Consider the following 25,547-nt stretch of genomic DNA (forward strand, 5'->3'; position numbering starts at 1 on the left):
ATGAAAAAATAATGTAACACATTTTTTACCATTGTTTTCTTATCTATTATGTATCAGTCAAACTTCGCACTGAATATGGAACGATACGAGCACATCAAAGCTGTTGAACATAAATTGGGTCGTGCATATGCTAGGCTTCGTTCGAACTTGTATAGGGACCCTTACAAGAAATATTTTGACGGCATTGATAAAGATGATGATGAGGGGATTGCCAAGGCTAAGGCTATTGGGAGGGAAAACGTGCCAGCAGGGTATGGTCCTGAACAGTGGAACCTAATATGTGACTCATTTGATGACGGTAAATGGAAGGTAAATATATATTATTATACTGATTAGAAAATTCAGATTGATATAATTTGCATGCACTTGAAGACATTTATGAATAATTGTGTTTTTTTTTTTTCTCCAAAATTTCATAGAAAAAGTCTGAACGAAATATAAAAAACAGAAGCAAATTGGAAACAAAGCACACAGCTGGGACTTGTTCATTTGTCAACGTCATTTACCAAAAGATAAGTATCTCGTACCATAATTTAATGAAAGTAACATTATTTAGTGTAAACTTTGATTATATGTATTATGTGTAGGAACAAGAAACAAAAGTGAAGTCCAATCCTGTTGAACTATATGAGGCTACCCATACAAGAAAAAAGGATAAACAGTTTGTGAACGACAAATGCAAAAGTCTATATGTAAGTAACTGTTTACGCTCCAATCATTAAGTTGATTAGTGAAGAACATGAATAGTAAACTTGCATGAAGTATATATTAAACTAAGGCTAACTATGACTTGTGCAGCTTCAAATGCAACAATTAACAACCAGTGAGGCCTTAGAGAAAGGCAATGTGGAGGGAACAAGTGTGGATGACCGAATGCAAGAAATAGTCATACAAGTACTAGGGGGCCGACGAGCTGGGCACGTTAGAGGAATGGGATGCGGTCTTATTCCTACCCCTTTAAGTACTTCATCTCAAGCGTTCACCCACTTCGACAACCATGATGAGTGTAGGAAAAGACAAGAAGATACTCAAAGCGAGCTTCAACAGACTAGAATCGAACTTCATCAGTACAGGGAGAATTTGAAAGCCAATGTTGAGGAAACGAACAAATTGAAAGCCACTGTTGAGTTCTTAATGTCACGTATTGGAGGGTTAGTGAAACTCTACCTATGCATTAATTTTACAAAAACACGCAGACTAAGTAATCGTTAAAAAGCTTATTGATCATTATATGAAATTTTATTCTTCTTAGGTCTGGAGGGAGCTTGCTTGGAGGTGCATCAAGTGAAGCCAACTATTGAGGGAGCTTTGGAATAACCATTTATTTAGGCTGTACTTTTTGATAGCATCTATTAGGGATATATTTTTTGATACTATATATTTGGATAGTTGTTGCTACTTTCTATTTGCTAATGTGTATTTGACTATTTGTTGATCGTGATCTGTTTGGTAATATATATTTGTTGGTACTTTTTATTTGGTTTATATTATGTTAAGATATTCGCAAAATTTTTGGTTCAAGAACTTTTGAGTTAGTAAATCTGCCTTAACATGGTTATCAAGGTTAAAGAACTTTGAGTAAACAATGCAAGGGAGTAATAATATCTTTCTAAATTTTATTTTTAAGTGTATGCAGGATGATAAGAGTACAAGAAAGTTAAACCACTCAAGCAGGTTCTCGCTTTAATATATTTCATGAAGAAACACATTTTTAGTATCTCTTTCACTATTATGTTGGGTTTCATTCTATTGTCTTTGATATTATATATTGGTTCATTGTGGTAGATTACTCAAATTGCTTATGAGGATGAATTGGCAAGGAAGAGGATGCAGATAAGTACTTTATTTTGGGTTCTGGAATTTTGTTGCCCATGGATTGTAAAACATATATTTAATAGTTTTCTCCCTTGGCAGGTTTTGTTAATGGGGTAGTTCTCACATATTTTTTATGATTTTGATGAGGTTAGTCATTTTGAGTTACGTTTCTTGTGGGCATTTAGATTAGTTTGATTATTTCATACATTAATTGATTCATCAAACAATGTTGTTGTGTACTTAAACATAAATGCAATGTTTCTTATAGAGGTACTCTACGTGCATTTTATTTGCCCATGCATGGAGTTATGTTTCTCCGGATAAGTTTTCCTGCTGAATTCTTTTAGTGTTGGTTTCTTCATAGTGAACTTTTTTTTTTTTTTTGCCTCAATCTTGTTATTAGGCGCACAGTGCTTATCATGGTGTTGGCATTGTGAAATTGATGGGCCGTAGCAGTAGATATATAGCTATGCATGCATCCCTAGCTAGTGGACAAATTGACATATGTTTGATTCCTGAGGTACTTATTACTAGCAATTAATTGGATAGTTATCTTTGTGAGTTGTTACTGATTCTACTGATATGCACATCTAAGGTATCTTTTAATTTGCACGGGCCTCATGGTGTTTTGAGTCATCTGAAATACCTGATTGAGACAATGGGTTCGGCTATTATATGTGTCTGAGGGAGCAGGGCAGGTGAGTTACGTAAGGAATTCATATTTTCACTTGTGGGTTGAATACTATTAATTGATCAGGTGATTTAAATTGTGCAGTCCTTTTTTGGCTTCATGAAATACTATGAAAAACTGCCTGTGTTCATTTCATTGCATTGCATAGATCTTATAACTTCTTCATTATATTTTTTCCCAAGATAAAGAGTAAAATTCAGTATGTTGTTGTTTTCTGATGCAGAATTTTCTTCAGAAAACTAATGCTAAAGATGCGTCTGGGAACATTGTATTTGGAGATTTCGGTGTCCACATTCAACAAGAGGTTGGTGGTTGTATTTTGACTAATTTAATGTGGTCTTGATCTCTCCATGACACTTGAGACAAGCTAAGTGGGTTGATAAATAATGAGCTGACTAAAAGTCTAATTTTTAACATCAGTTGATATGCATGTGGTTGCATGGATAAGAATGGACTGCAGTTTGGCCTTTTAGTTGTCTTTTGTCAGAGTTACAAATATGCTATGTTCTTAAGCATTCAAGATCTAGGCTCTATTAGTGACTCTTTTGCTAAGACTAGATATGGTCAGTTGACTTTTGATGTTATTTGCAGTGAACAAAACCAAGTGGTTCTTCACTTGAACTGGAAATCATTAGAAAACCTACTGATGCTGTGATCGATCGCACTTGGAGTGCGATTGATCACCAAATTTAAGTGCAATCGATCTCCAAATTTCGAAAATCTACTGATGCTGCGATCGATTGCACTCCAAGTGCGATCGATCTGCAAATTTCGAAAACCTACTGATTCTGCGATCGATCGCACTCTAAGTGCGATCGATCGCAGAATGTTGAAAACATACTGATGCTGCGATCGATCACACTCCAAGTGCGATCGATCTCAAAATGTCGAAAACATACTGATGCTGTGATCGATCGCACTCCAAGTGCGATCGATCGCAAAATGTCGAAAACCTACTGATGCTGCGATCGATCGCACTCCAAGTGCGATCGATCGCAGATTATTATTATTTTATTTTTATTTTTTAGGACCATTAAGGTCCACAAAGAGTGGACCCTAATGGTTAACTATCAGCGTCCACTTTGATGTGGACGCTGATAGTCAATTTTTTTATTTTTTTTTGGACCTTGTGGACGCTAATGTTGACTATCAGCGTCGACTAATTCTTTCGTTTACATCATCTTTAGGGTCAAAACATTGCGCCTTTTAGGGTCGATAAAGTGGACGCTAAAAGTGATCGCTGATAGTCAATTTTTTTAATTTTTTTGGACCATTAGCGTCCACAAAGTGGACGCTAATGTTGACTATCAGCGTCGACTAATTCTTTCGTTTACATCATCTTTAGGGTCAAAACATTGTGCCTTTTAGGGTCGATAAAGTGGATGCTAAAAGTGATCATTAGGGTCGACTCTAAGTGGACGCTGATAGTTAATTTTTTTTTTTTTTTTTAATTTTTTAGGACCATTAAGGTCCACTTTGTGGACACTAATGGCTAACTATCAACGTCCACTTTGGTTTGGACGCTGATAGTTATTATTATTATTTTTTTAAGGACCATTAGGGTCCACTTTGTGGACGCTAATGGTTAACTAAAAGTGGACGCTAATAATGGACTATTAGGGTCGACTTTCGCTTCCGTTTACATCATCTTTAGGTCAAAACATTGCGACTTTTAGGGTCGATAAAGTGGACGCTAAAAGTGATCATTAGGGTTGACTTTTAAGTGGACCCTGATAATCAGACATTTGATCATTAGGGTTGGACTATTAGCGTCGACACCTTTAGGGTCGAAAAGTCGACGCTGTTGGCAACATCGTCTACTTTAGGACCTTTAGGGTCGACTCAAAGTCACCCCTAAAGATCTAATTTCTTGTATTGTAGATTGGTTTCTACATTTTGTAGGTCCAACCATATTAAGGCATTTTTTTTTTTTTTTTAAAACATGTCCGAACGGAGAGAGGGAAGGGGGGGAGGAGGATTCAACTCCGTTTCAAGGGCCATGATCTCCAACAAATTGAGTTACCCCTAATTAGGGACGTCAACCTATGTTTTTGAGTATTATATATGACTAGAACTTATGATTCCTTTTATAGGAGTATGAAATCGATACATGCGCCTTAGCTATTTGAATCAATACTCATTCATTTTTTCTATAGACTTTAAAAGAAATTGTAATCAGAAAACAAAAACAAAGTTTTCCCTCAAGACTCAAACCCTAGAGGAGAGGGAAACTTTTTCCAAGTCTCTTGAAGACTGTGGAGGCATATTGCAACCGTATTTTCTGCTATCTGGTGATTGGTGTGTGTCATGGCGGACGATCTGGTGAAGTTATGGGGGAAGTTGTCTCTTGATGAGGGTGAATCATTGGAGACGGCGATCCAACCACGGTCGGTGGAGAATGTAGTATCACATGGAAAGGTCTGTCTGATAGGGAAATTGCTGACAGATCGCTATGTGGGAAAAGAGATTATCAGACGCCAGTTGATCAAGGGATGGCATCCAACGGGACACCTTACTTTTAAGGTGATGGGAGAGAACTTGTTTTTAGTGGAATTTGAGAAGGAGTGGGATAAAGTAAGGGTGTTGGAAGGGCAGCCATGAATATTCGAAGGAAATCTGTTTTCCGTCGAAGATTCCGATGGCCTATCTTCACCATCTGAAATTGTATTTGATCAGGCGGTTTTCTGGGTTAGAATGTGCAACTTCGTACACACATGCGATATTCAGGAAATTCCAGAATGAGGTTTTGGGAGTAGTTGCTTGTCATCCAAGAAAAGAAAGTGAAGATGGAGCAACCAAAACTTTTAGGGTTCAAGATTTTGAAGAGAATCAAGATTTTATTGTGGTGTGGAATGAAACAACGTAAGATATATCTTGCTTGTGCCGTTTATTTGAATTCAGTGGTTTCCTTTGTAGGCATGTAATGATTGTTCTGCAAATGTCTGGTGTACGCAGCATTCCATCTCAGTATGTATTGAAACGTTGGACAAAGGATGCAAAGAGTAGACAAATAACAAGGGAAGTTTCAGTTGTTGTTGAGTGTAGGGTTCAACGCTACAATGATTTATGTCAACGGGCCTTTTAAGTTGGGTGATGAAGCATCTTTATCCCCAGCGACCTACAATATTGCGTTGAAGGCACTCGAAGAAGCTTTGAGAAAGTCTGAGTGTGTAAATAACTCAATTCAGAGTTTAATAGAACCAAGCTCACCATCAATTCGTGGTCCTCAAGGAGTTGAAGAAGTGAACCAAACTAGCAGCTCTAGCAAGACAAATAAAAAAAACAGTGCATCCAAAAAACGACAGGTTAGTTAAGTTTTTGGTGGTTATTAATTTAATCTTGAAACTTTATAATGAATTTTTGTAAATGTATTTTTTATTTGAGCAGGTCTTGTTTGTAATTTTAGGTACATTCAGAGCCTGAGGTCATATCAATTGGAACCCATGACAACTGGCAACCAGTGGTTCGTAATGTCATTGTTTAGACTTGCTCATTTTATCTAAAGAAATGCAGGTTCTGGTATTATATTTTAAAGGGACATCTTGATGTGGGTTCCGTACTTGTTGTAGGGACACACGAATTTACGAGCACACGTGCTTAATTGATATGTCCTATGAATCGCAAGAGAGCATGCAAGACATGGTATGATGTGGTTTAAATAGCTACCATTATGCATGCAACAGGAAGACATTCTTGTTTTCAACACTACTCATTTGACTATGACTGTCACTTAGCATTAGAGTTTTTTCATTGTTTCCATATATTTATTATCGGAACAACTGAACTCAAGGGCTGCCTTTGATGGCTATTTTGGCACTCAACAAATCGTGCAGGGAATGGTAAGATCCTACTTTTATTTGTTTATTGGTTTATTTATTTACCTTATTATTACCATAATAGTATGGAGTTCCATCAAGGAACCATAGATAAGTATTTCCAACAACATAACTTTTATGTTTATCAATAACTTCTTTCATCCATCTTTTGCTTCTCATAGGGACAATTAAACTCAATAGTTCCAAGTCGCGATGAATATTACAGCAACCAACATAACATGCAAGGGCTGGTAATCGATATTTGACTAATTGATTTCTTGGATATTGTTTTATTTTGTCTATAAATGCAATACCTAAATTGGGCTCTTATTTTTTGTTGTAGGGACAACTGAACTCAATTGCACCTATCCATGATGGCCATTACCTAACTCAACAAAGGTTGCATGGGATGGTATGGCGTTCTATCATGTTAGTTGTAGTTTTGTTGGCTTTTGAGTATTAAGGGTTTTCGATGTTCTACGAGGCTTTTGTTTGGGTTGGGTCGGTGGCATGTTGCGCCTTTCTTGCTGTATTTATTCTTTTTGGGTGGATTAGCATAATCATTTGTTTTGTTTTGAGCCCATAATGGGATGGGCCAATTTTGTGAACACATGAGGAAGCCATTTATTCTCATCCTATATATAAGTTAAGTTTGCCCATTAGGCTTCATTAGGTCATTATGTGAAAATTAGGGTTGAGAGTAAATAGCTACCTCATGTGTTCACTAAATTGGCCCATCCCAATATGGGCCCAAAACAAAACAAATGATTATGCTAGGGCGTGTGTACACAAGGGTGTCTTATGCTTTTTTTAATATAATTTGCATTACTCATTAAAAAAAAAAAAAAACTTGTAGTTTTGTTGGCTGATATATTTTGATGATGTAGAACACCTTCAAGGCAGAGCCACATCGTGACCCAACTGTTGCAGCAATTGCTGGGTAAACTACGGATACATGATTCCGCCCGTAAGAAATGTGTATCGGTTAGGTGAGGACTCTAACAACCAATCTCATGATATAATCCAAACGAGTCGATTATTGAAGTTGACCCTTGCGGGTTTTTGTTGGCTTGATAGATATGTCAAGGAAGTCATCTAAAAATAAAAGGAGTTCAATTCACATTTCTCTGGGCCATTTGTGTTATGGATACCTTGATATACCCAAAAGATTTTGTGGATCCTTGGATTATTAGTATTGTTGATTATCAAAACCTTGCTACTATGTGTTTAATAAATAATGATACTCTGTTTCATGCAGGGGCAGTTGCATTTCAGACCACAAACTACAGAGACTTGTTTTGATGTGCAAGATAGTTTGCAAGATATGGTACTTAACATCATCGGTTAGGATTTTTCAAGCTTTTTGCTTTCCATGGATTTACTTAAATTATTGTTGATTACCCTTCTTGTTCCAGGACCAGTCTGACATGGGACCCTCACAGCTGCACGGCATGGCATCGAAACATATCCATGCAAAACACCTCTCTCGTTAATAGCTTTCTGATAAAGGTTGGTGATAATAATTTGTGTTATTATTATCTGCTTTATTATTTTCTTTTTTGGTATTGGAGTCTTCAACGTGTCAATGAGTTTTAATGATAATATTCTGTTACTTTCACAGGTGGAGATGAATTATCTCATTGTAGAGTATCAGCCAACAACAACAAACTTTTGTTTTTTGTTTTTTTGTTTTTTTCCTGCATTGACATTGGTAATTATAATGCCAGATGGACAATTCTTAATTATTTTATCCGCTTAAATATATGTGAAAATACCATAATCGAGAAACACTGATCAATCTTCTCTAGATAGGACTTAAAAAATTTTGTGAGAAGCACTTGCTATTAAATTCTCTGTAAGTGCCCGTACTTGGCTGGCTGCCTTACCTAAACCAATCATTATATTGGTCTTGGCATTTGCTCTTCTACCGTAGTCTACTATATATTAAGAAATTAAATATTCTCGCATTTATTGCTACTTTACTGTTCATTCTAGTTTTACTATATCTCATGGAATCTGTAGGTATATGTGGGATTTTAACAATTTTACACTAATAATGTTAAAATTATATGCAAAATGAATGAATGAATTCGGATAGTTAATATGAAAGAAGATATATGAGTTTTACTTGTCCGAGTAGGTAACTCATATATATTTTATCACATTAGCTGTTCAAATTACATTGAATCTCAATGTAATTCAAAGCCGTTCAACTGTCCTGACTAGTTTCGGCACATTTTCCCTAATGGCCTGTTAGAACGAAGAATCCCATAATCAAAACAAACAGTAAAAAAAAAAAAAAACAAATTATGTAAAATATATTAAAAAAAAAAGGAACAAAAAAAATGTAAAATATGAAAGCAAGGAAGAAGATAACACTTTGTTATATAGGGAATCAAAGAATTATCCCATTTGCCTATTAGGGATGATGTATATGTCGGTTTCAATTAGATAACGATTACAACCTAAGATTAGGATTAACGGTCACTATCTCCCTACGTGGCCATCAACAACTCTTGTTTCCCATCAATGAGAAAAAAAGGTTCAACAATTATCAGTCAACCTTTAGGTACAACTCCTCCCTCTCTCTCATATTTTTTCACAGCCTAGGATTTGGATTAACAGTAATCTCGATTCTGATTGGACAGTGCTCGACCCCACACTTAAATTAACTCAAGAAGATCAAATTTTTTTTGAAGGAAATTGCTTTATAGATTACGTTTTCTTGGTGCTTGCCAACAAGGAAATAATGATTATGTGGGCAATTTCAAACAAAGAAAAAATAAAATAAAAAGGACAACATATTTCTGGATAGAAAACGTGTCGTAAACGATATGTATAAGAATACACATATTTGTTTTAATCCAAAGCATTCTAAATTTCAAATTCGTACACGGCTGTTTGGATACAAGGAATTAGGGCTGTAAATGAGCCGAGCCGAGTCGAGTTTTGCCAATATTGGGTCAGCTCATTACAGAGTGCAAATAATTGAGCCGGTCTCGAGCTCGAGCCGAGCTACAAAACCATTGCTCGAACTCGACTCATTGGAAACAACATTGGCTCAGGATCGAGCTTGGGCTCACTAGAATGGGGAATTCGGGCCGAGTCAAGTACTTGAGTGGCTCGACTCGGCCCAAGCTCGAAAATGATGGGTTAATTTCTTTCCAGTTTATCGAGCCCGAGCCCAAGCCCGAGCCCGGTTTACGGGCCAGCCGAGCCTTAAATGTGTGGCTCGGCCCGTGTAAGGCTCGTTTAATGGTCCATTTTATCGAGCCCGAGCCCAGTAAATGGGTCAAACGAGCCTTAACTATGTGGCCCAGCTCATTTAAGGCTCGTTTAATGGTTAAAAAAGAAGTAAAAATTCAAAGTCAGTGAACAAAAACACAAAATTCATCATAGAAATTCAATATAATTGTATGAGTGTACCTACATCAGCAAACAGCCATATGACAAAATACAAGCAAATTGGAAATGAACATAATAGAGATTACAAAGCAAATTCTAAATGAACCTTTAATAAAGATTACAAGCTAATTGAAAATGAAACTATAAGCCTATAATATAGATTACAAGCAAATTGAAAATGAACCAAAAACAGGGATTACAAGCCAACACAAAATGAACCTAAAATAGAGATTACAAGGAAACTCAAAATGAACCTAAAATAGAGATTACAAGCAAACTCAAAATGAACCTAAAATAGAGATTACAATTTTACAAGTAAACTCAAAATAAACCTAAAATAGAGAATACAAGCAAACTCAAAATGAACCTATAATAAAGATTACAAGGAAATAAAAATGAACCTATAATAGAGATTACAAGGAAACTAAAAATGAACCAATAATAGAGATTACAAGCAAACTCAAAATGAACCTATAATAGAGATTACAAGCAAATTCAAAATAAACATAAACAACAAGATTACTTAAAACAAAATACATCACTTTTGGTTCCCAGTTACAGACTTGCAGTTACCACAAATTGGCTCTCTAAGTCTCTGTATTCAAAGAAAAAAAAAATTGTTAGATGTTTTTAACTCCCTTGCATTTTGTCAAGGGAGAATTATCACTTACGATTATGCAAAATTGCAAATGGACATTTTAATGATTGTTCAAAAACCAGATCTGCAAAAACAATGGGAGGGCAGTATGAACACAGGTTGATGCATGATATAGGCTAATAATAGGTTACAAGCAAACTCAAAATGAACCTATAATAAAGATTACACAATTAAAACAGGTTGTCCAAATGTCCAATATTCCAAGTTCCAACAAAGCTAACAAAGGTATAAAAATTAAAACAGATTATCCAAATGTCCAATATTCCAAGTTCCACCAAAGCTAGCAAAGGTATAGCAATTATTACATAATATAACATCAAAATCTAATGTTGACATTCAAATTACATATTCAATAAGCAAAGGAAAGCAGTAAACAAATTCCCTCACAGAAATGAGAAAACAACATTCATGGCAAATTTGACAATTCCACTTCCAACATTTTCCCCAAACACAAAAACAAAGTTAATAAGATGAAATTACTAATAAAAAAGAGCTTAGAAAATGGAAATAAATCAAATAACAGAATCATAAAGAACTTGCATTCAATGATTTAAAACTAGTTACATGAACAAGTTAATATAATCAAATTCATAGAGAGATTAACCTAAAGACCAATGAGAAATATGCACCTAAATTACACAGCACTAGTTGCCACAAACCCACATAGACAGTCACTGCATTCAATGAAAAAAAAAAATTTGTTAGAAGTATTTAACTCCCTTGCAACATGTCAAGGGAGAATTATCACTTACGATTATTCAAAATTGCAAATGGACCTTTTAATGATTGTTCAAAAACCAGATCTGCAAAAACAATGGGAGGGCAGTATGAACACAGGTTGATGCATGATATAGGCTAATAATAGGTTACAAGCAAACTCAAAATGAACCTATAATAAAGATTACACAATTAAAACAGGTTGTCCAAATGTCCAATATTCCAAGTTCCAACAAAGCTAGCAAAGGTATAAAAATTAAAACAGGTAATCCAAGTGTTCAACATTCCAAGTTCCAACAAAGCCAACAAAGTATAACAATTAATACAGAACATAACATCAAAATAAAATGTGACATTCAAATTACATATTTAATAAGCATAGGAAAACAGTAAACATATTCAGTTTTTTCAGAGAATCCCTCACAGAAAATGAGAAAACAGCATTCACAGCAAATTTGACAATTCCACTTCCACCATTTTCTACAAACACAAACACAAAGTTAATAAGGTGAAATTATAAGTAACAAAGAGGTTGAAAAATTGAAATAAATAAAATAACAGAATCATAACCTCACAGAAATGAGAAAAAAGCATTCACGACACATTTGGCAATTCCACTTCCACCATTTTTCTACAAACACAAACACAAAGTTAATAAGGTGCAATTATAAGTAAAAAGAGCTTGGAAAATGGAAATAAATAAAATAACAGAATCATTAACTTACAGGTATTCGAGATTTTTTCTTAATGCCATGAAGTGCTCTAACCCAATCTGCACCATATAGGAGCATCTCAACAGTATCAATTGATAATGATGCTCTATGGGGTTTAATAACTCTACCACCCGCACTGAAAGATGATTCTGAAGCAACTGTACTGATTGGAACAGCCAATACATCCCGTGCCATCTTAGATAAGATGCGGTACTTTAAGGCATTGGATTTCCACCATCCCAAAGCGTCAAAGTTTGCATCACTATCTTCACCATTCTCACTATCAGAAATGAATACATCTTCTTCAGATATACATCCAAATCTATTTTTTTTATGGGCCGGATGATGTCATTGCTTCTAATATGTTGCCTAAAGCGTGATCTGCCACCAGAAACTTCCTCTGTAACAGAGGCAATTGAAGTAGTAGCAACACTGACTTCAGCAGCTGCTTGTTGTTGAATGATAGATGCATTATGGGCAGCAATTTAAACCTCAAACAACTCTTTCAAAGTACTCAACACAGCCTTTATGTTATCACCTTTTGTATCAAGTGGATAAATGATAGGAAAACAGAACCTAATCAACTTCATTTTGTATCTAGGATCCAACATAGTAGCTAAAGCCATCACCATATTAGATTCACCCCAATACTTATCAAATTTATCACTCATCTTAGCTGACATTAATCTCATATATTCATTCATATCCCCACCCTTAATATCCACAATTTCTTTCATTCTCCACACCTCAGGTAGAAACAGATTGGATGTAGGGTAGTCACTTCCAAAGACAACATTGGTCACATCATTGAAAACAGCTAAAACTTGGTTCACATTCTCAACCTTTTCCCACTGTTCAGGACTTACCACCCACAGAAAAGCCTGCTCTACTCTATGGTATCTAGGAAACACTTCCTTAAACCTAATTGCAGTCTTCAACATCAAGTAGGTGTTATTCCATCGGGTAGGAACATCTAAAACAAGTTTATTAGAACCCAAGTCCAAACGCTTTGCTATATCACTAAATGCAATCAACCGCCTCTTAGAAGCCGCTATATATTTTATCCCCTGCCTAACAGAATCTATTATGTCCCCTATTTCTGAAAGTCCTGCTTGCACCAATAAATTGGTAATATGAGCACAACACCTAACATGAAACATAAGCCCCCCAATAGGCAAACTACCCCTCAACTCAAAATCATCTCTCAAAATGTCAATGGCAGCAGTATTAGCACTTGCATTATCAACAGTTATTATAAGTACTTTATCCAAAATGCCCCATTCAATAAAATTGTTTCTTAAGGCTTCAGCAATAACAACACCCGAATGTGGAGGAGGTACATTACAAAAATTTAAAATCCTCTTTTGGAGTAGCCAATTAGAATCCACAAAATGGCAAGTAACCACCATATATGAAACCCTTTGGGAGGAGGTCCACATATCAGTAGTTATGTTTACCCTATCAATCCCACTTAGAAGTGTTTTCAACTTTTGCTTTTCAATGTTATAAGTGGCAATGCAATCACTTTTTACAGTGGCACAACTAATTTTTTTCCAGTATGATGTGCAAGCCCTCATGAACTTGTTAAAAAGTTCATGCTCCATCATATTAAAGGGATATTCATGTAGAAGTACCATATGGGCAGCAAGTTCTCTAACTTTCTTCTCATTGAAAGTAAAGTTTATCAAGGTCCCTAATCCATCATTGTCATCACTAGGTTCAAAAGACAAAGTCTTTTGCTTCTTAAGGCTATTCAACTCCACAAACTTCACACAAGCAGCTAGATGCCTACTAAGGGTGGAGGTAGTACTAAATTTCCCTACAGAAAATAACCTCTTACACCAATTACACTGAGATTTTTTCACACCATTTATTTCAATAGAAGAAAAGTCATTCCAGACTTTGGAAGTCCTTTGCCTTTCCCTCCTTTGGAAGGCAACTGACCCACCTTCACCCCCAGCCCAACCCCCTCCCATCCCCACCCCCATCCCAGGGACCATTATCCGAGCTAATAATGTAGAGGGTTTCCCTTCTCCCAGCTTTTTCTATTTGGGAGCTAAAAAAATTTACAGAAGTGCGCCAATCATGTGGCATATTGGGCCGCGACAACACCGACAAAAGTTATCTTAGACTACATTCTCACATTTTTTTTCTCCCCCCTCTTTCCATCCCCATTTGTGGCGGCAAATATCCACCCCTTCTCCCTCTTTAGTGAGGGCTTTTGTTTGTTTGTTCTCTGCAAAGCAGTTTGTTAAAAAAATAAAAAAATGCAATTGTCCGGTCTTTGATCCGTGAGCAAATTTCGTCTTTTGTAAGTTGTAACTACCAAAAAAAAAAGAAAGAAAAAGAAAACACCTTTTTGTTGGTATTTTTCTTTTTGTAATTTTTTTTTTTTAAAAAAAATTAATTCTGTTGCAATTTGGAGTGGCAATTGCAGTATGGTTTCAAGCTTGAGTTAGGATTTTTTCTATTTAATTTGAATTAGAGAATATTCAGTTAGTTATATTTGAGAGGTATTTTTGTCCCATTAAATATAATTAATTAAATATTCTCTTGTTTATTAACCTGAGAGGATCTAGTTCATTCAAGCTCCAGTTCATTTGAACTCGAAAAAATCAGTTAGTTATATTTGAGGGGTATTTTTGTCTTTTGACTTTTTAAGTGACAAAAATATTTCTCCAATATAATTAACTATATATTCTCCGGTTCAAATAAACTAGAGAAAATCCTAATTCAACACAACTATGATTACATAATTGATGCTTTATATATATATATATATATATATATGGATCAGGATCCCCTCCCATTAAGGGGTTGATTGGAAATTCTCTAATTGTTCATCTAGACCGTTCATTGTGTAGTTAGAAGAGCTGCTTCCAACCTTGTATTCGGAAACATTCCTGACTAATCACCCATTCTCTTTTCCATTCAAATCAATAATGAGAAATACCCCCATCTTGTAACTTTTTCTTATTGGCTTAGGAAAAAAAAAAAACAGGTAACCAACTAACCATGAAAAAAGAAAAGAAAAGAAGGCTGTTCTTTATGGCATTTCTCTCTATCACTGTCAAAATCCATTTAAGTCTGTCTCATTTTTAAATTAACAAAAATGTTAGAAACTATTTTTTTATTATACTTTGTTGATGTTCTGTCAATCAATCCTTATTAAAAGCCATGTCACATCAACAAAATGAATAAAAATATAGTGGATAGCATTACTTCCAAATTGAACATATGTAATGCTATCGATCACCATTTCTATCCCTTTCTTATTCTTCTAAAATTGATGTGGCGTGGTCTCAAGTATAAAAAGCCCAATCAAAGACGCCAAACCATGAATCTCTCTATGGAAACTCTCTTTAGAGGTGAATAGAAGATGGGCAAATACTGAATACACCAGCGACATATGGCTGATCATAACAATTATCTTGTTGTATTTTATAAAGAAATGCTACTCAATATTTTGAAGTGTCTATCTCTTTAGCAATTTTTTTTGTTCTTTTACTTGTTTTTTTTTGTTTTGTTTTTTTTTTTTTTTTTAAAAATAAGTTACATAAACAAAAATGCTAAGAAATAGATACTTGAAAATGCTCATTAGCTTTTCTCTATTTTATAAGGGCTATTTTTTTTTTTTTAACTTCTGTCAAAATCGGTTATTAGTTTTTTTTTCAAAGCAAAATCGGTTATTAGTTGTGCAAAAGTTTTTAGGTTTGAAAAAGTAATCTCGAAATGCCAAAAAAAAAACCGAAACCACAACTTCCAAAAGAGCAGTGGGTCCAATCTCTGCAGCATTTTACTTTTGTGTCTAAAGGTTATATATATATATATATATATTAATTTGCAGTAAACAGGGAGAATGAGAACAAGAACTGAAGATTCTAATAATTTCTTTTGATTTAGAATTGAAGTATGCATCTTTTAGTGTGCTATATATATATATATATATAAAGAGATTTATTCCAGTTTTCATTTTCTATTATTTTTCTTTTTAATTTCATTCTTTCGTTTTGGTGGGTCCAATTTCTACGAGCGCTTACATTTATCAAAGTAGATTAATCTTATTTCAAATTTTCAATTTGGAGCCTTTGTGTTCTGATTATTATTATTATTATTTTTTCTATTAACTTGTTAGTATATAAGTTTTAAGGGATAGTTCAATTAGTTATGAATCACATCTAATGAAATGAAAGTCACTAGCTAGTTTGAATTTTCCTACCTCTATTTCATTTTTTTTTCTTTGCTGCCGGGCAATAGAGAAATATATTTTTTTTTTTGTTTAGGTTCTCTGCTGCCGGGCAACCGAGAACAGAGAAAAAAAAAATTTCTCTGTTGCCCGACAATAGAGAAATATGGCAACAGAGAAAAAAGGCAGCAGAGAAAAAAAAATTTCTCTACTTCCGCCGGTGAGAGAGAGGCACCGGTCGGCGGCAGGTTAGTAGCTGGAGTGATTTTGGAGAAAAATATGAAAAAAATCTATTCTAGAATATGTTTTGTTTTAGGTATTCTAGAAAAAAGATTAGGTGGAACACCATATTTTTGTTATAGTGTTCTGCGCTGATGTGTCGCTTTCTTATTAAAGGGCACAAAGACCTTGGTTTGTGCCAAGACCCTATAAAAATTATTCTCTTTCTTATAATCCAAATAAAATTCTAGGGAGGCAAAAAATAAAGAGATGAAATCCAAGGGCCAATTTAATATTTAACCTTAAAATTTATTTCAATTTTTTTCCTAATATTAAAAAAATATTTACATCTCATATCTTCAAAAGGTTAAAAAAATTTCTACCAACCAAATTGAGAGAAAAACTTTGTCGTTAACTTTCAGGACCAAGTCTATTCAGTTGCTCAAAAGAGGCAGAAGATACAGTTCTACCAAGGATCAGGATCCCCTGCAGCTTCGTCTACTATACTCTTCATCTTCTCTCTCTCTCTCTCTCTCTCTCTGTGTCTCTCTGTCTCTTTCAGAGAAACAGAGACACAAAAAAACTCCCCATTCTCAGACCAAAGAGACAGCGGCTTGCCAAAAGAATGAAAAAATCCATCTTAGCATTGAGCATCCTAGTATTATTGTTGGTAGAAGAAGCTACAGGCCACAGCATTGAGAAAAAGCTGTCAGAGTTTAGAGAAAAATTAGCCTCTTCTCCTACTGGATCATCTTTGCCAACGCCCCTGACTTCAGACAAGAAAAAGGTAAGAGACTAAAGAGACATGTTTTTTGTTTTTGTTTTTTGTTTCTTCAAGGGTTTGAATGTGTTTTATAGGATGGGAGAGTTTTGTATCCAATTGGGTACGGAGCAGACCCAACAGGGGAAAAAGACAGCAGCGATGCAATTCTGCAGGCTTTGGGTGATGCTTTCCAGTTGCGAACAGGGCTAGAATTGCTGTCTGGGATCAGAGACTTCGGCGGGGTGGAGATTGATTTGCAAGGTGGAAGCTACAAAATCAGCAGACCAATAAGGTTCCCTTCCTCTGGCGGTGGCAATATTCTGGTCACTCTCTTTCTCTTTCTCTTTCTAATTATAAACACAAATACTCTGTTTTTATTATTATTATTTTTTTTTTGTGAGTAAATACACTGTTTTTAGTTATGTACAAGAAAATTCTTTTAGAATCTATTTCTATTTTTGTTATGTCAATTTTATACACCAAAAAAATTATATATATAACTTTTCTACGAAATATTCTTTTTCTCATCTTTCCTATCTTTTCACTTGTCTTTTTCTTTTTTCTAATTTCTGGATCTCTGCATATCCATATTGTTCCTCTGTTTTTTTTTTTTTTTTGACAGAATGTGATTTAGGTATTTTTAGGAAGAAGGGGCTACAAATTTTCTTAGAATATACAAAATAATTGTTTTCGTATTAAGTTTATACTAAAATATTTTATATCAAGGACTTATACTACCAAATTGTATTCTCTCACCTCCTAGAGTTTACCTATAAATAAGGATAATTCAATCAATTGATGAGTGTAAAATGTAGCCTTTAAGACAATTTATAGCGGTTGTCCGGGTGAACATAGGTATAACATTGAGCCATTCCAAAATTTCTTGTGTCTTTTCTCTATCCTTGCTTTCACAATTGCTCTCACATTTTATTTTTCGTATGGCTTTGTTAGGCAAAGTTTTTCTTTTATTTGTTACTATTGATACAGGATTTCTTAAAAAAAAATCAACATAAAAATATTTAAACTTTTTTAACTTTTTATATCACATAATTAATTTTTTATTACTATTCAATAAAAAAAAATTATTACAAAATAAAACTTTTTCACTTTTTTATAAAACTTTTTGGGAAAACTTCAGAAAGTCCCCCTGAACTTCCAGCCAATTTGAAAAAATCCCCCCTGAGTTTTCAAAACTCTCATTTAGGCCCCATGAACTTTGGTTTTCTCTCACTTTTGACCCTTTTAACATTAAACTACTTCGTTTTGGGCTGGGTAGGTGTTTAATTTTAGGATATAAAACGACGTAGTTTAATGTTAAAAGGGTCCAAAGTGAGAGAAAATCAAAGTTCAGGGGGCCTAAATGAGAGTTATGGAAATTTAAGGGGAGTTTTTTCAAATTGGCTGAAAGTTCATGAGGGTTTTCTGAAATTTTCCCAAACTTTTTTTCACTTTTTTACTTTAGTTTTAACATTGATTTACGTCATGTCTAAGAAAAAGGCTTTAACAAACACGCCCATATTTCTTCCTTTTCTCTGCGGTGCTTTCTGCACTTGTTGAGTTTGTAGAGTCGTGTCAAAATTGTCAGCTCTACTCGCGTGACTCATAACTGTTCATCGACTGCTCTAAATGCACTTCTTGGTGAACTCTACAGATGTAATTTTACAGGGTCGTTGGAGTGTAAATAATGGGTGGAAAAGGACAGAAAGTTTTGACCTGGAAGGCATAGATAGATCAAAGAAGCATTAATGGTGGAATTTAATGGTAAAAAGAGGGATCCAGTTGATCCGGCGTTCAATGCATGAAAGACCGAGCACACTGAAATACGGCAACGTGGCAGAGGCCCACATGCACGAGTTGCATCAACCCACTACCTCAAAAACACCAAAAGTTTCAAAATTGAGAGACCCAACAACTTTTTGCACATTCATTTTTTTTTTTTTTTTTTTTTTGATGGTTTGAAAGTTTTTTCCTTTTTAAAAATAGAGGTCTAGAGTGGTTTGAATACAAATTTTTTATTATACTATTTATTTTCTTTAAATATTATTTTTTAGGAGAGAGTGAAAAAAAAAGTTGAGATAGTAAAAAATAAAAGTGAAAAAAATAATAATAAACAAAATTTATAGTGTAAATAATAAATAGGCTAATCAACTTATTTATTATTCATAGAGTTTAGAAAGTAAAAACTACAAAATAACTAATCTGCTAGAGAGGAAAAAAAAAAAATTAATAATAGTTAAATCTGATTATTATGAAAGATTTGCATATTCTCTTGGAGATGTTCTTATTGTTCACACTAGATGAAAAAAAAAGTTAAGTTACTTATTCTATTGGAGACGAAAAAGCATCCATAATAGTCATATTTGACTATTATTAAGAATTTAGCTATTCTTTTGGAGATGTTCTTACTTATAGAGAGTTGCTAAAAACATAACGACATTATTAATTACGGGGATTATTATTATATTTGTTGACCAAAAAATTAAGAGTAAATTTAAGAATCCAACCTTGTATAATTTTTTCTATAACTAGACCGATGGAGAGTGTTAATTATTGTTATTAGTATTTTTTTTTTTTTGTGACATGTAGAGCTTTAATAAATCATTAGATTTATGGGAAATTTTTAATAAAGATTGATCTAATGATTTATGAGCATTCCGCATCATATAAAAATTGAGTTTCTTTTTTAGTGAAAGAAAACTGGATACTCTTCATTCATATATGAAAATTGAGTTTCTAGTGTTGCTCAAAAATTAAGGGAAAGCAAAATAACTCATATCTACTTCATTGCTAATTGCAAGCAACTCATATCTATTTCAAGGATCTTTATTGACAGGATTTCCATTAGATTTTTTATATTAAATATTTTTTCTATGACCTATTATTAGAGTCTAAAATAAAATTAAATAAATAATAACTGATTTTAACTTCCATATTATTTATAGCAATTATATAAATATTAATTAAGTAACATTGACTCGGTTAATAATTAGGTACAAGGAGGGACTTTGCGAGCCTCAGATACATTTCCCGGTGATCGGCATCTCATCGAACTATGGTCAACGGATTCTCCGACATCCTACCAAAACTACCAAAATGCCGGATACCACTACGAGGACATCACCTTCCGGGACATCCTCTTCGATTCAACCTACCGAGGAGGAGGGATTTTCATTGTCGATTCCGCAAGAATTCGCATAAACAACTGCTTCTTCCTCCACTTTACAACCCAGGGAATTCTCGTACAGAGAGGCCATGAAACCTTCATCTCGAGCTGCTTTCTTGGACAACACTCAACCGTCGGCGGCTCCCAAGACGAGAAGAATTTCGCCGGCACCGCCATCGATCTCGCTAGCAACGACAATGCTGTGACGGACGTTGCGATTTTCTCGGCAGCTATTGGCATCGTTTTAAGAGGCCAGGCAAACATGCTCACCGGAGTACATTGTTACAACAAAGCAACCTTTTTTGGCGGGATCGGAATCCTGCTAAAACTCGCCGGATGCTCGCAGACTAGAATAGACAATTGCTACTTGGATTACACCGCCATAGTTATGGAAGACCCAGTTCAAGTTCATGTTACAAACGGATTCTTCCTCGGAAATGCTAATGTGGTCTTGAAATCCGTTAACGGTCAAATCTCCGGGTTAAATATAGTGGACAACATGTTTAGCGGGCAAGCGGAAAATATGGTTCCAATAATTAAGTTAGACGGGAAATTCACCGACATTGATCAAGTGGTGATTGACCGGTATAAAATCCAATAAATTGAATTTGCTTGCTGCCTTGCCTTTAACGTAGGCTAAGGCTTTGTATTTATAATTGAGTTTGTTACAAAGAGATGGAATCAAATACTAAAGCAAATACAATTTGAAATCTATTCTATCAAGTATAATTTGAAAGCTATACAAGATAATAAGAGTTATCTATTTATCTTATTATTTGAATCTTCATCTTCATTATCTGGAAGAGAGTTGGATAAGGAGATGTCTCTAACACGCCCCCTCAAACTCAGCTGTAACGGAGTGATGTTGAGTTTGTCACGAAGAAATCCGAACCTAATTGAGGACAGTGGTTTTGTGAAAATGTCTGCTAGTTGGTCTTTGCTGGACAAAAATCTGATGGTGAGTTTCTTGTGAGCGACCATGTCACGTACAAAATGAAAATCGATCTCAATGTGTTTTGTGCGTGCATGAAAAACTGGATTCGAAGATAAATATGTGGCTCCTATGTTATCACACCACAAGGTAGGGACTTGTGTGAATTGCAGACCGAGTTCAGAACACAAAGAAAGTATCCATAGGAGTTCAGCTGCTGTGTTTGAGAGTGCTTTGTACTCGGCCTCTGTGCTAGACCGTGCGACTGTCTGTTGTTTTTTACAACTCCATGAGACCAGATTTTTTCCAAGAAATATGCAGTAACCACCGGTGGAACGACGATCATCCCGGTTGCCAGCCCAATCAGCATCTGTGTAGGCTTGAATTGAATTTGAAGGTGAGTTGTGGAACTGGAGACCAAACTGAATTGTGTGTTTGAGGTACCGAAGTAGCCGCTTCACTGATTGCCAATGAATGTCTGTAGGTTTATGCATAAACTGAGATAGTTTGTTCACACTGAAGGAGATGTCGGGTCTTGTAATACATAAATATTGAAGAGCTCCAACTGTGCTACGATATAGTGTTGGGTCTGAAAACAAACTGCCTTCAAAAGCTGAGAGATTCGTGGATGAGGCCATGGGAGAAGTTGCTGGTTTTGCCTCAGACATTTTTGTCCTCTTCAGAATGTCCAAAATGTAACGATGTTGGGATAACAGAACACCATGATAGCGGGGAATCACTTCAATGCCTAGGAAGAAATTTAATTTTCCCAAATCTTTGACAGCAAATTCAGTGTGAAGATTTTCAAGTAGCTCAGATATAGCAGCAGGTTTAGAAGAAGTAATCAGTATATCATCTACGTAAATAAGTACAAACATGGTATACAGTTCACTCTTGAATATAAACAAAGAGGTGTCTGATTTTGACCCATAGAAGCCGAGACTCAGGAGTTTATTGCTAAGTCTGGAGAACCAAGCCCTGGGGGCTTGTTTTAAACCATATAATGCTCTTTGTAATTTGCACAGGTGAGAGGGAAATTGAGGGTGTACAAACCCAGGTGGTTGAGACATATAGACTTCCTCAGATAAATTTCCATGTAAAAAAGCATTTTGAATATCAATCTGGTGTATTGGCCAGCCAGCAGAGATAGCAACAGAGAGCACAATACGTACCGTTGTGGGTTTAATGACCGGACTGTAAGTTTCACCATAATCGATTCCAGGCTGCTGATGAAAACCTTTTGCGACAAGCCGTGATTTGTAGCGATCAATTGATCCATCCGCCTTCCTTTTCAACCGAAAGACCCATTTGCACCCAACAATGTTTTTGGCTGTCGACGGTGGAACAAGTACCCACGTTTGGTTCCTGAGAAGTGCATCAAACTCCACATTCATAGATTTCCTCCAATTTTCGTCTTTGACAGCTGATGAATAGCAAGTGGGTTCAACCAAAGATGGAGTGGATTCGGCAATGAGCGCTCGAGGAAGGGGATACCGAACAGTTCCATCTGTGAATTGTTTTGGTTTGGAGATGTTGTGTTTGGCACGAGTGATCATTTGATGATGAGAGTTGGATTGAATATTGGGTGAGGGTGATTCGGTGGGTATTGCAACTTGTGAGAGAGATGGAGGTGAGGCGATAGAAACAGAGGATGAATCTGGAAGAGATTGTGAGTAGGTGGGTGATGTGGGTGAAGATGATGTAGTGGATAAAGATGGAGTACTTGATGACGTAGGTGCAGGAAAATTTTGGTTGGACTCTAAGGCTGAATTTTGGCTGGACTCTAAGACAGAATTTTTGGGAGAGTGAGATGGGCCAACCGGAGGTATGAATTGGGCTATGGAAAATGGCCGGATCTCTTGATTTTGTGTGGGTAGTTCTGAAGGGGCCTCAATTTCACAAGGAAAAATTGATTCATTGAAGCGGACATCTCTGGAAATATAAATTCTGCCAGTGGATAAATGTAAGCATTTGTAACCCTTGTGTAAAGGACTATAACCTAGAAAAAGGCATTGAATAGATCGAGCTTGAAATTTGTTGGAATTATATGGACGAAGGTTTGGCCAACATGCACACCCGAAAGTGCGAAGAAAAGTGTAATCGGGAGAGCATTTAAAAAGAATTTCAAATGGAGAATTATTTTTAAGAACGGATGTTGGCATACGATTTATGAGGTAGCATGCAGTAGAGAAAGCATCATCCCAAAATTTTGAGGGCATTTTTGCATGAGATAATAAGGCAAGACCAGTTTCGACAATGTGTCGGTGTTTGCGTTCAATTGAACCATTTTGTTGGTGTGTGTGTGGACAAGAAACACGATGAGAGATGCCAAATTGAACAAGAATTTTATTTAATGGACGATATTCTCCACCCCAATCAGATTGAACAGATTTGATAGTAGAGTTAAAATAACATTCCACATTGGATTTGAATTTCAAGAAAATAGAGCTAACATCACTCTTACACGACATTGGATAAAGCCACGTATATTTGCTAAAAGCATCCAAAAAAGACACATAATATTTGGAGCCAGATCTAGAAAGAACTGGAGCTGGACCCCATACATCGGTGTATATTAATTCTAGAGGACACGTGGCTATGGAATGTGAAGAATGAAAGACGAGCTGCTTGCTTTTGGAACTTAGACAAGCGGGACAAGGAGACATCGATTTATTTGACGCAACTGGAAGACGAAAATTTGAGAGCACACGACGGACCACACGTAAGGCGGGATGACCTAGCCGGGAGTGCCAGTGAGAAGTAGAGACTCGCTCACCAACATGGACAGATGCAGGGAGCTTATTTGCGGAATTTGAAAATTGATAGAGGCCATGTTTATTCGGGCCGTGGAGCAAGATTTTCCCGGATTTGCGATCCTTCAAAAGAAAGTAATGAGGATGGAATTCAAAAAAAGTATTAGTGTCTTTTGTGAATTTATGAACAGAGATTAAGTTTTTGGAGATAGCAGGGACATGTAAAACATTGAAAAGATCAAAGTTTTGAGATGGAGTAAAAATGCGAGTGTTTCCAATGTTTTTGATTGAAAGCCCATTACCATTGCCGACTCGGATTTGATCAGACCCCTTGTATTCATCAGCTGTGAGATTCAGATTGTCAATGTCTGAAGTGAGATGATGGGTAGCACCGGAGTCAGGGTACCAAGCAGGATCCATTCCACCGGAAGGAGCGGTGTAGTATGCATGTAATGAGTTGGACTGATCTCTGTGAAGATCTCTGGGATATGCTTGATTGAATCGATTATAACAGTCGAATGCAATATGACCCATTTTATTACATACTTGGCAGATTGGGCGGTGAGACTGCGACTGAGAATAATTGTTTGAGGTGCCACGGCGTGAAGATGCCCCATGTGAGGATCCACGCCCCCTACCTCGAAACGGATGTGATGATGACCCAGATTGGAAACCACGGTAGTTGTGGCGTCCTCCACGACCACGTGAGGGATAGCTACGATCAGCAACATTAACTCCAGCAATTGATAAGTCAATCGAATTGTGGTGTTGTTCTAGGCGCATTTCATGCGAGAGAAGATGGCCATAAATTTCTTCAACCGAAAGAGGTTCAATCCGTGTGGTAACGGAAGTAACGAAGGGATCATATTCAGATCCTAGACCCCCAAGGAGAAAAGATTGCATTTGAACGTCAGTGAGAGGTTGGCCGATACTAGATAACGTATCAGTGAGAGCCAGGAATTTCTGGTAATAATCTGCAATGGAGGAGTTGCCTTTCTTGAGAGTATTCAGTTGATAATGCACCTGCATTGAGCGTGCCTTAGACTGAGAAGAAAATAAATTCTTCAGAGTGGTCCATGCTTCCAAAGAGGTGGTGCACCGTGTGACATGGGAAAGCATCTTGCTGGATAGAGCAGATGTTATAGCACCAAGAATAAGTTGATCTTGCATATACCAATGCAAATAGGCAGGATTGGAGGATGTGGTCTCAACTCCATCTGTTGTGGTGGTAATTGTTTCTGGAGGGCACTTGTAAGTGCCATCAACATAGCCATAGAGATTTCCTCCCTTGAGATGAGGAACAACTTGAGGTAGCCATATAGGATATGTATCTTGAGTGAGCTTAATAGGATTGAAGTTGGTGAAGGTCACCAAGGGTGGCGTCTGGTGGGTTGTGATGGGTGGTATGGGTGGTGGTGTTTGTTGGGTTGGGAGGAGTGGTATTTCTGCCATTGAGGAAAGAAAGAAAAAAAAAAACGTAGAGCAGGGAAAAAAATTGACGTGAGTCACTAGGGCTCTGATACCATATAAAATCCAATAAATTGAATTTGCTTGCTGCCTTGCCTTTAACGTAGGCTAAGGCTTTGTATTTATAATTGAGTTTGTTACAAAGAGATGGAATCAAATACTAAAGCAAATACAATTTGAAATCTATTCTATCAAGTATAATTTGAAAGCTATACAAGATAATAAGAGTTATCTATTTATCTTATTATTTG

General features: G+C 36.0%; 2 protein-coding genes across 2 annotated transcripts; both read left to right on the forward strand.

Moving 5' to 3' along the window:
• The first annotated feature begins 6,282 nt into the window (after positions 1-6,282).
• Positions 6,283-8,008, forward strand: LOC132168595 (protein FAR-RED ELONGATED HYPOCOTYL 3-like). The gene is made up of 6 exons (XM_059579589.1): positions 6,283-6,345; positions 6,504-6,572; positions 6,665-6,733; positions 7,580-7,648; positions 7,737-7,830; positions 7,943-8,008. The coding sequence occupies exons 1-5, from the start codon at positions 6,343-6,345 to the stop codon at positions 7,812-7,814; spliced, it is 288 nt and encodes a 95-aa protein (XP_059435572.1). The 5' UTR covers positions 6,283-6,342; the 3' UTR covers positions 7,815-7,830; positions 7,943-8,008.
• An 8,761-nt stretch (positions 8,009-16,769) lies between these two features.
• LOC132171490 (polygalacturonase QRT3-like) lies at positions 16,770-20,761 on the forward strand. Its single transcript, XM_059582812.1, has 3 exons — positions 16,770-17,006; positions 17,078-17,305; positions 19,973-20,761. Exons 1-3 carry the CDS (start codon positions 16,845-16,847, stop codon positions 20,744-20,746), a joined length of 1,164 nt encoding a protein of 387 aa, XP_059438795.1. The 5' UTR covers positions 16,770-16,844; the 3' UTR covers positions 20,747-20,761.
• The last annotated feature ends 4,786 nt before the right edge of the window (positions 20,762-25,547 follow it).

Source organism: Corylus avellana, chromosome ca2 (genome assembly GCF_901000735.1).
Source record: "Corylus avellana chromosome ca2, CavTom2PMs-1.0".
Taxonomy (NCBI): domain Eukaryota; kingdom Viridiplantae; phylum Streptophyta; class Magnoliopsida; order Fagales; family Betulaceae; genus Corylus; species Corylus avellana.

Coding starts and splice junctions, on each gene's coding strand:
- LOC132171490 (XM_059582812.1), top strand. CDS start 16,845: ATGAAAAAATCCATCTTAGCATTGAGCATCCTAGTATTATTGTTGGTA. Junction 17,007..17,077: donor TGACTTCAGACAAGAAAAAG/GTAAGAGACTAA, acceptor TGTGTTTTATAG/GATGGGAGAGTTTTGTATCC. Junction 17,306..19,972: donor CTGGCGGTGGCAATATTCTG/GTCACTCTCTTT, acceptor GTTAATAATTAG/GTACAAGGAGGGACTTTGCG.
- LOC132168595 (XM_059579589.1), top strand. Junction 6,573..6,664: donor AACATAACATGCAAGGGCTG/GTAATCGATATT, acceptor TTTTTGTTGTAG/GGACAACTGAACTCAATTGC. Junction 6,734..7,579: donor AACAAAGGTTGCATGGGATG/GTATGGCGTTCT, acceptor TGTTTCATGCAG/GGGCAGTTGCATTTCAGACC.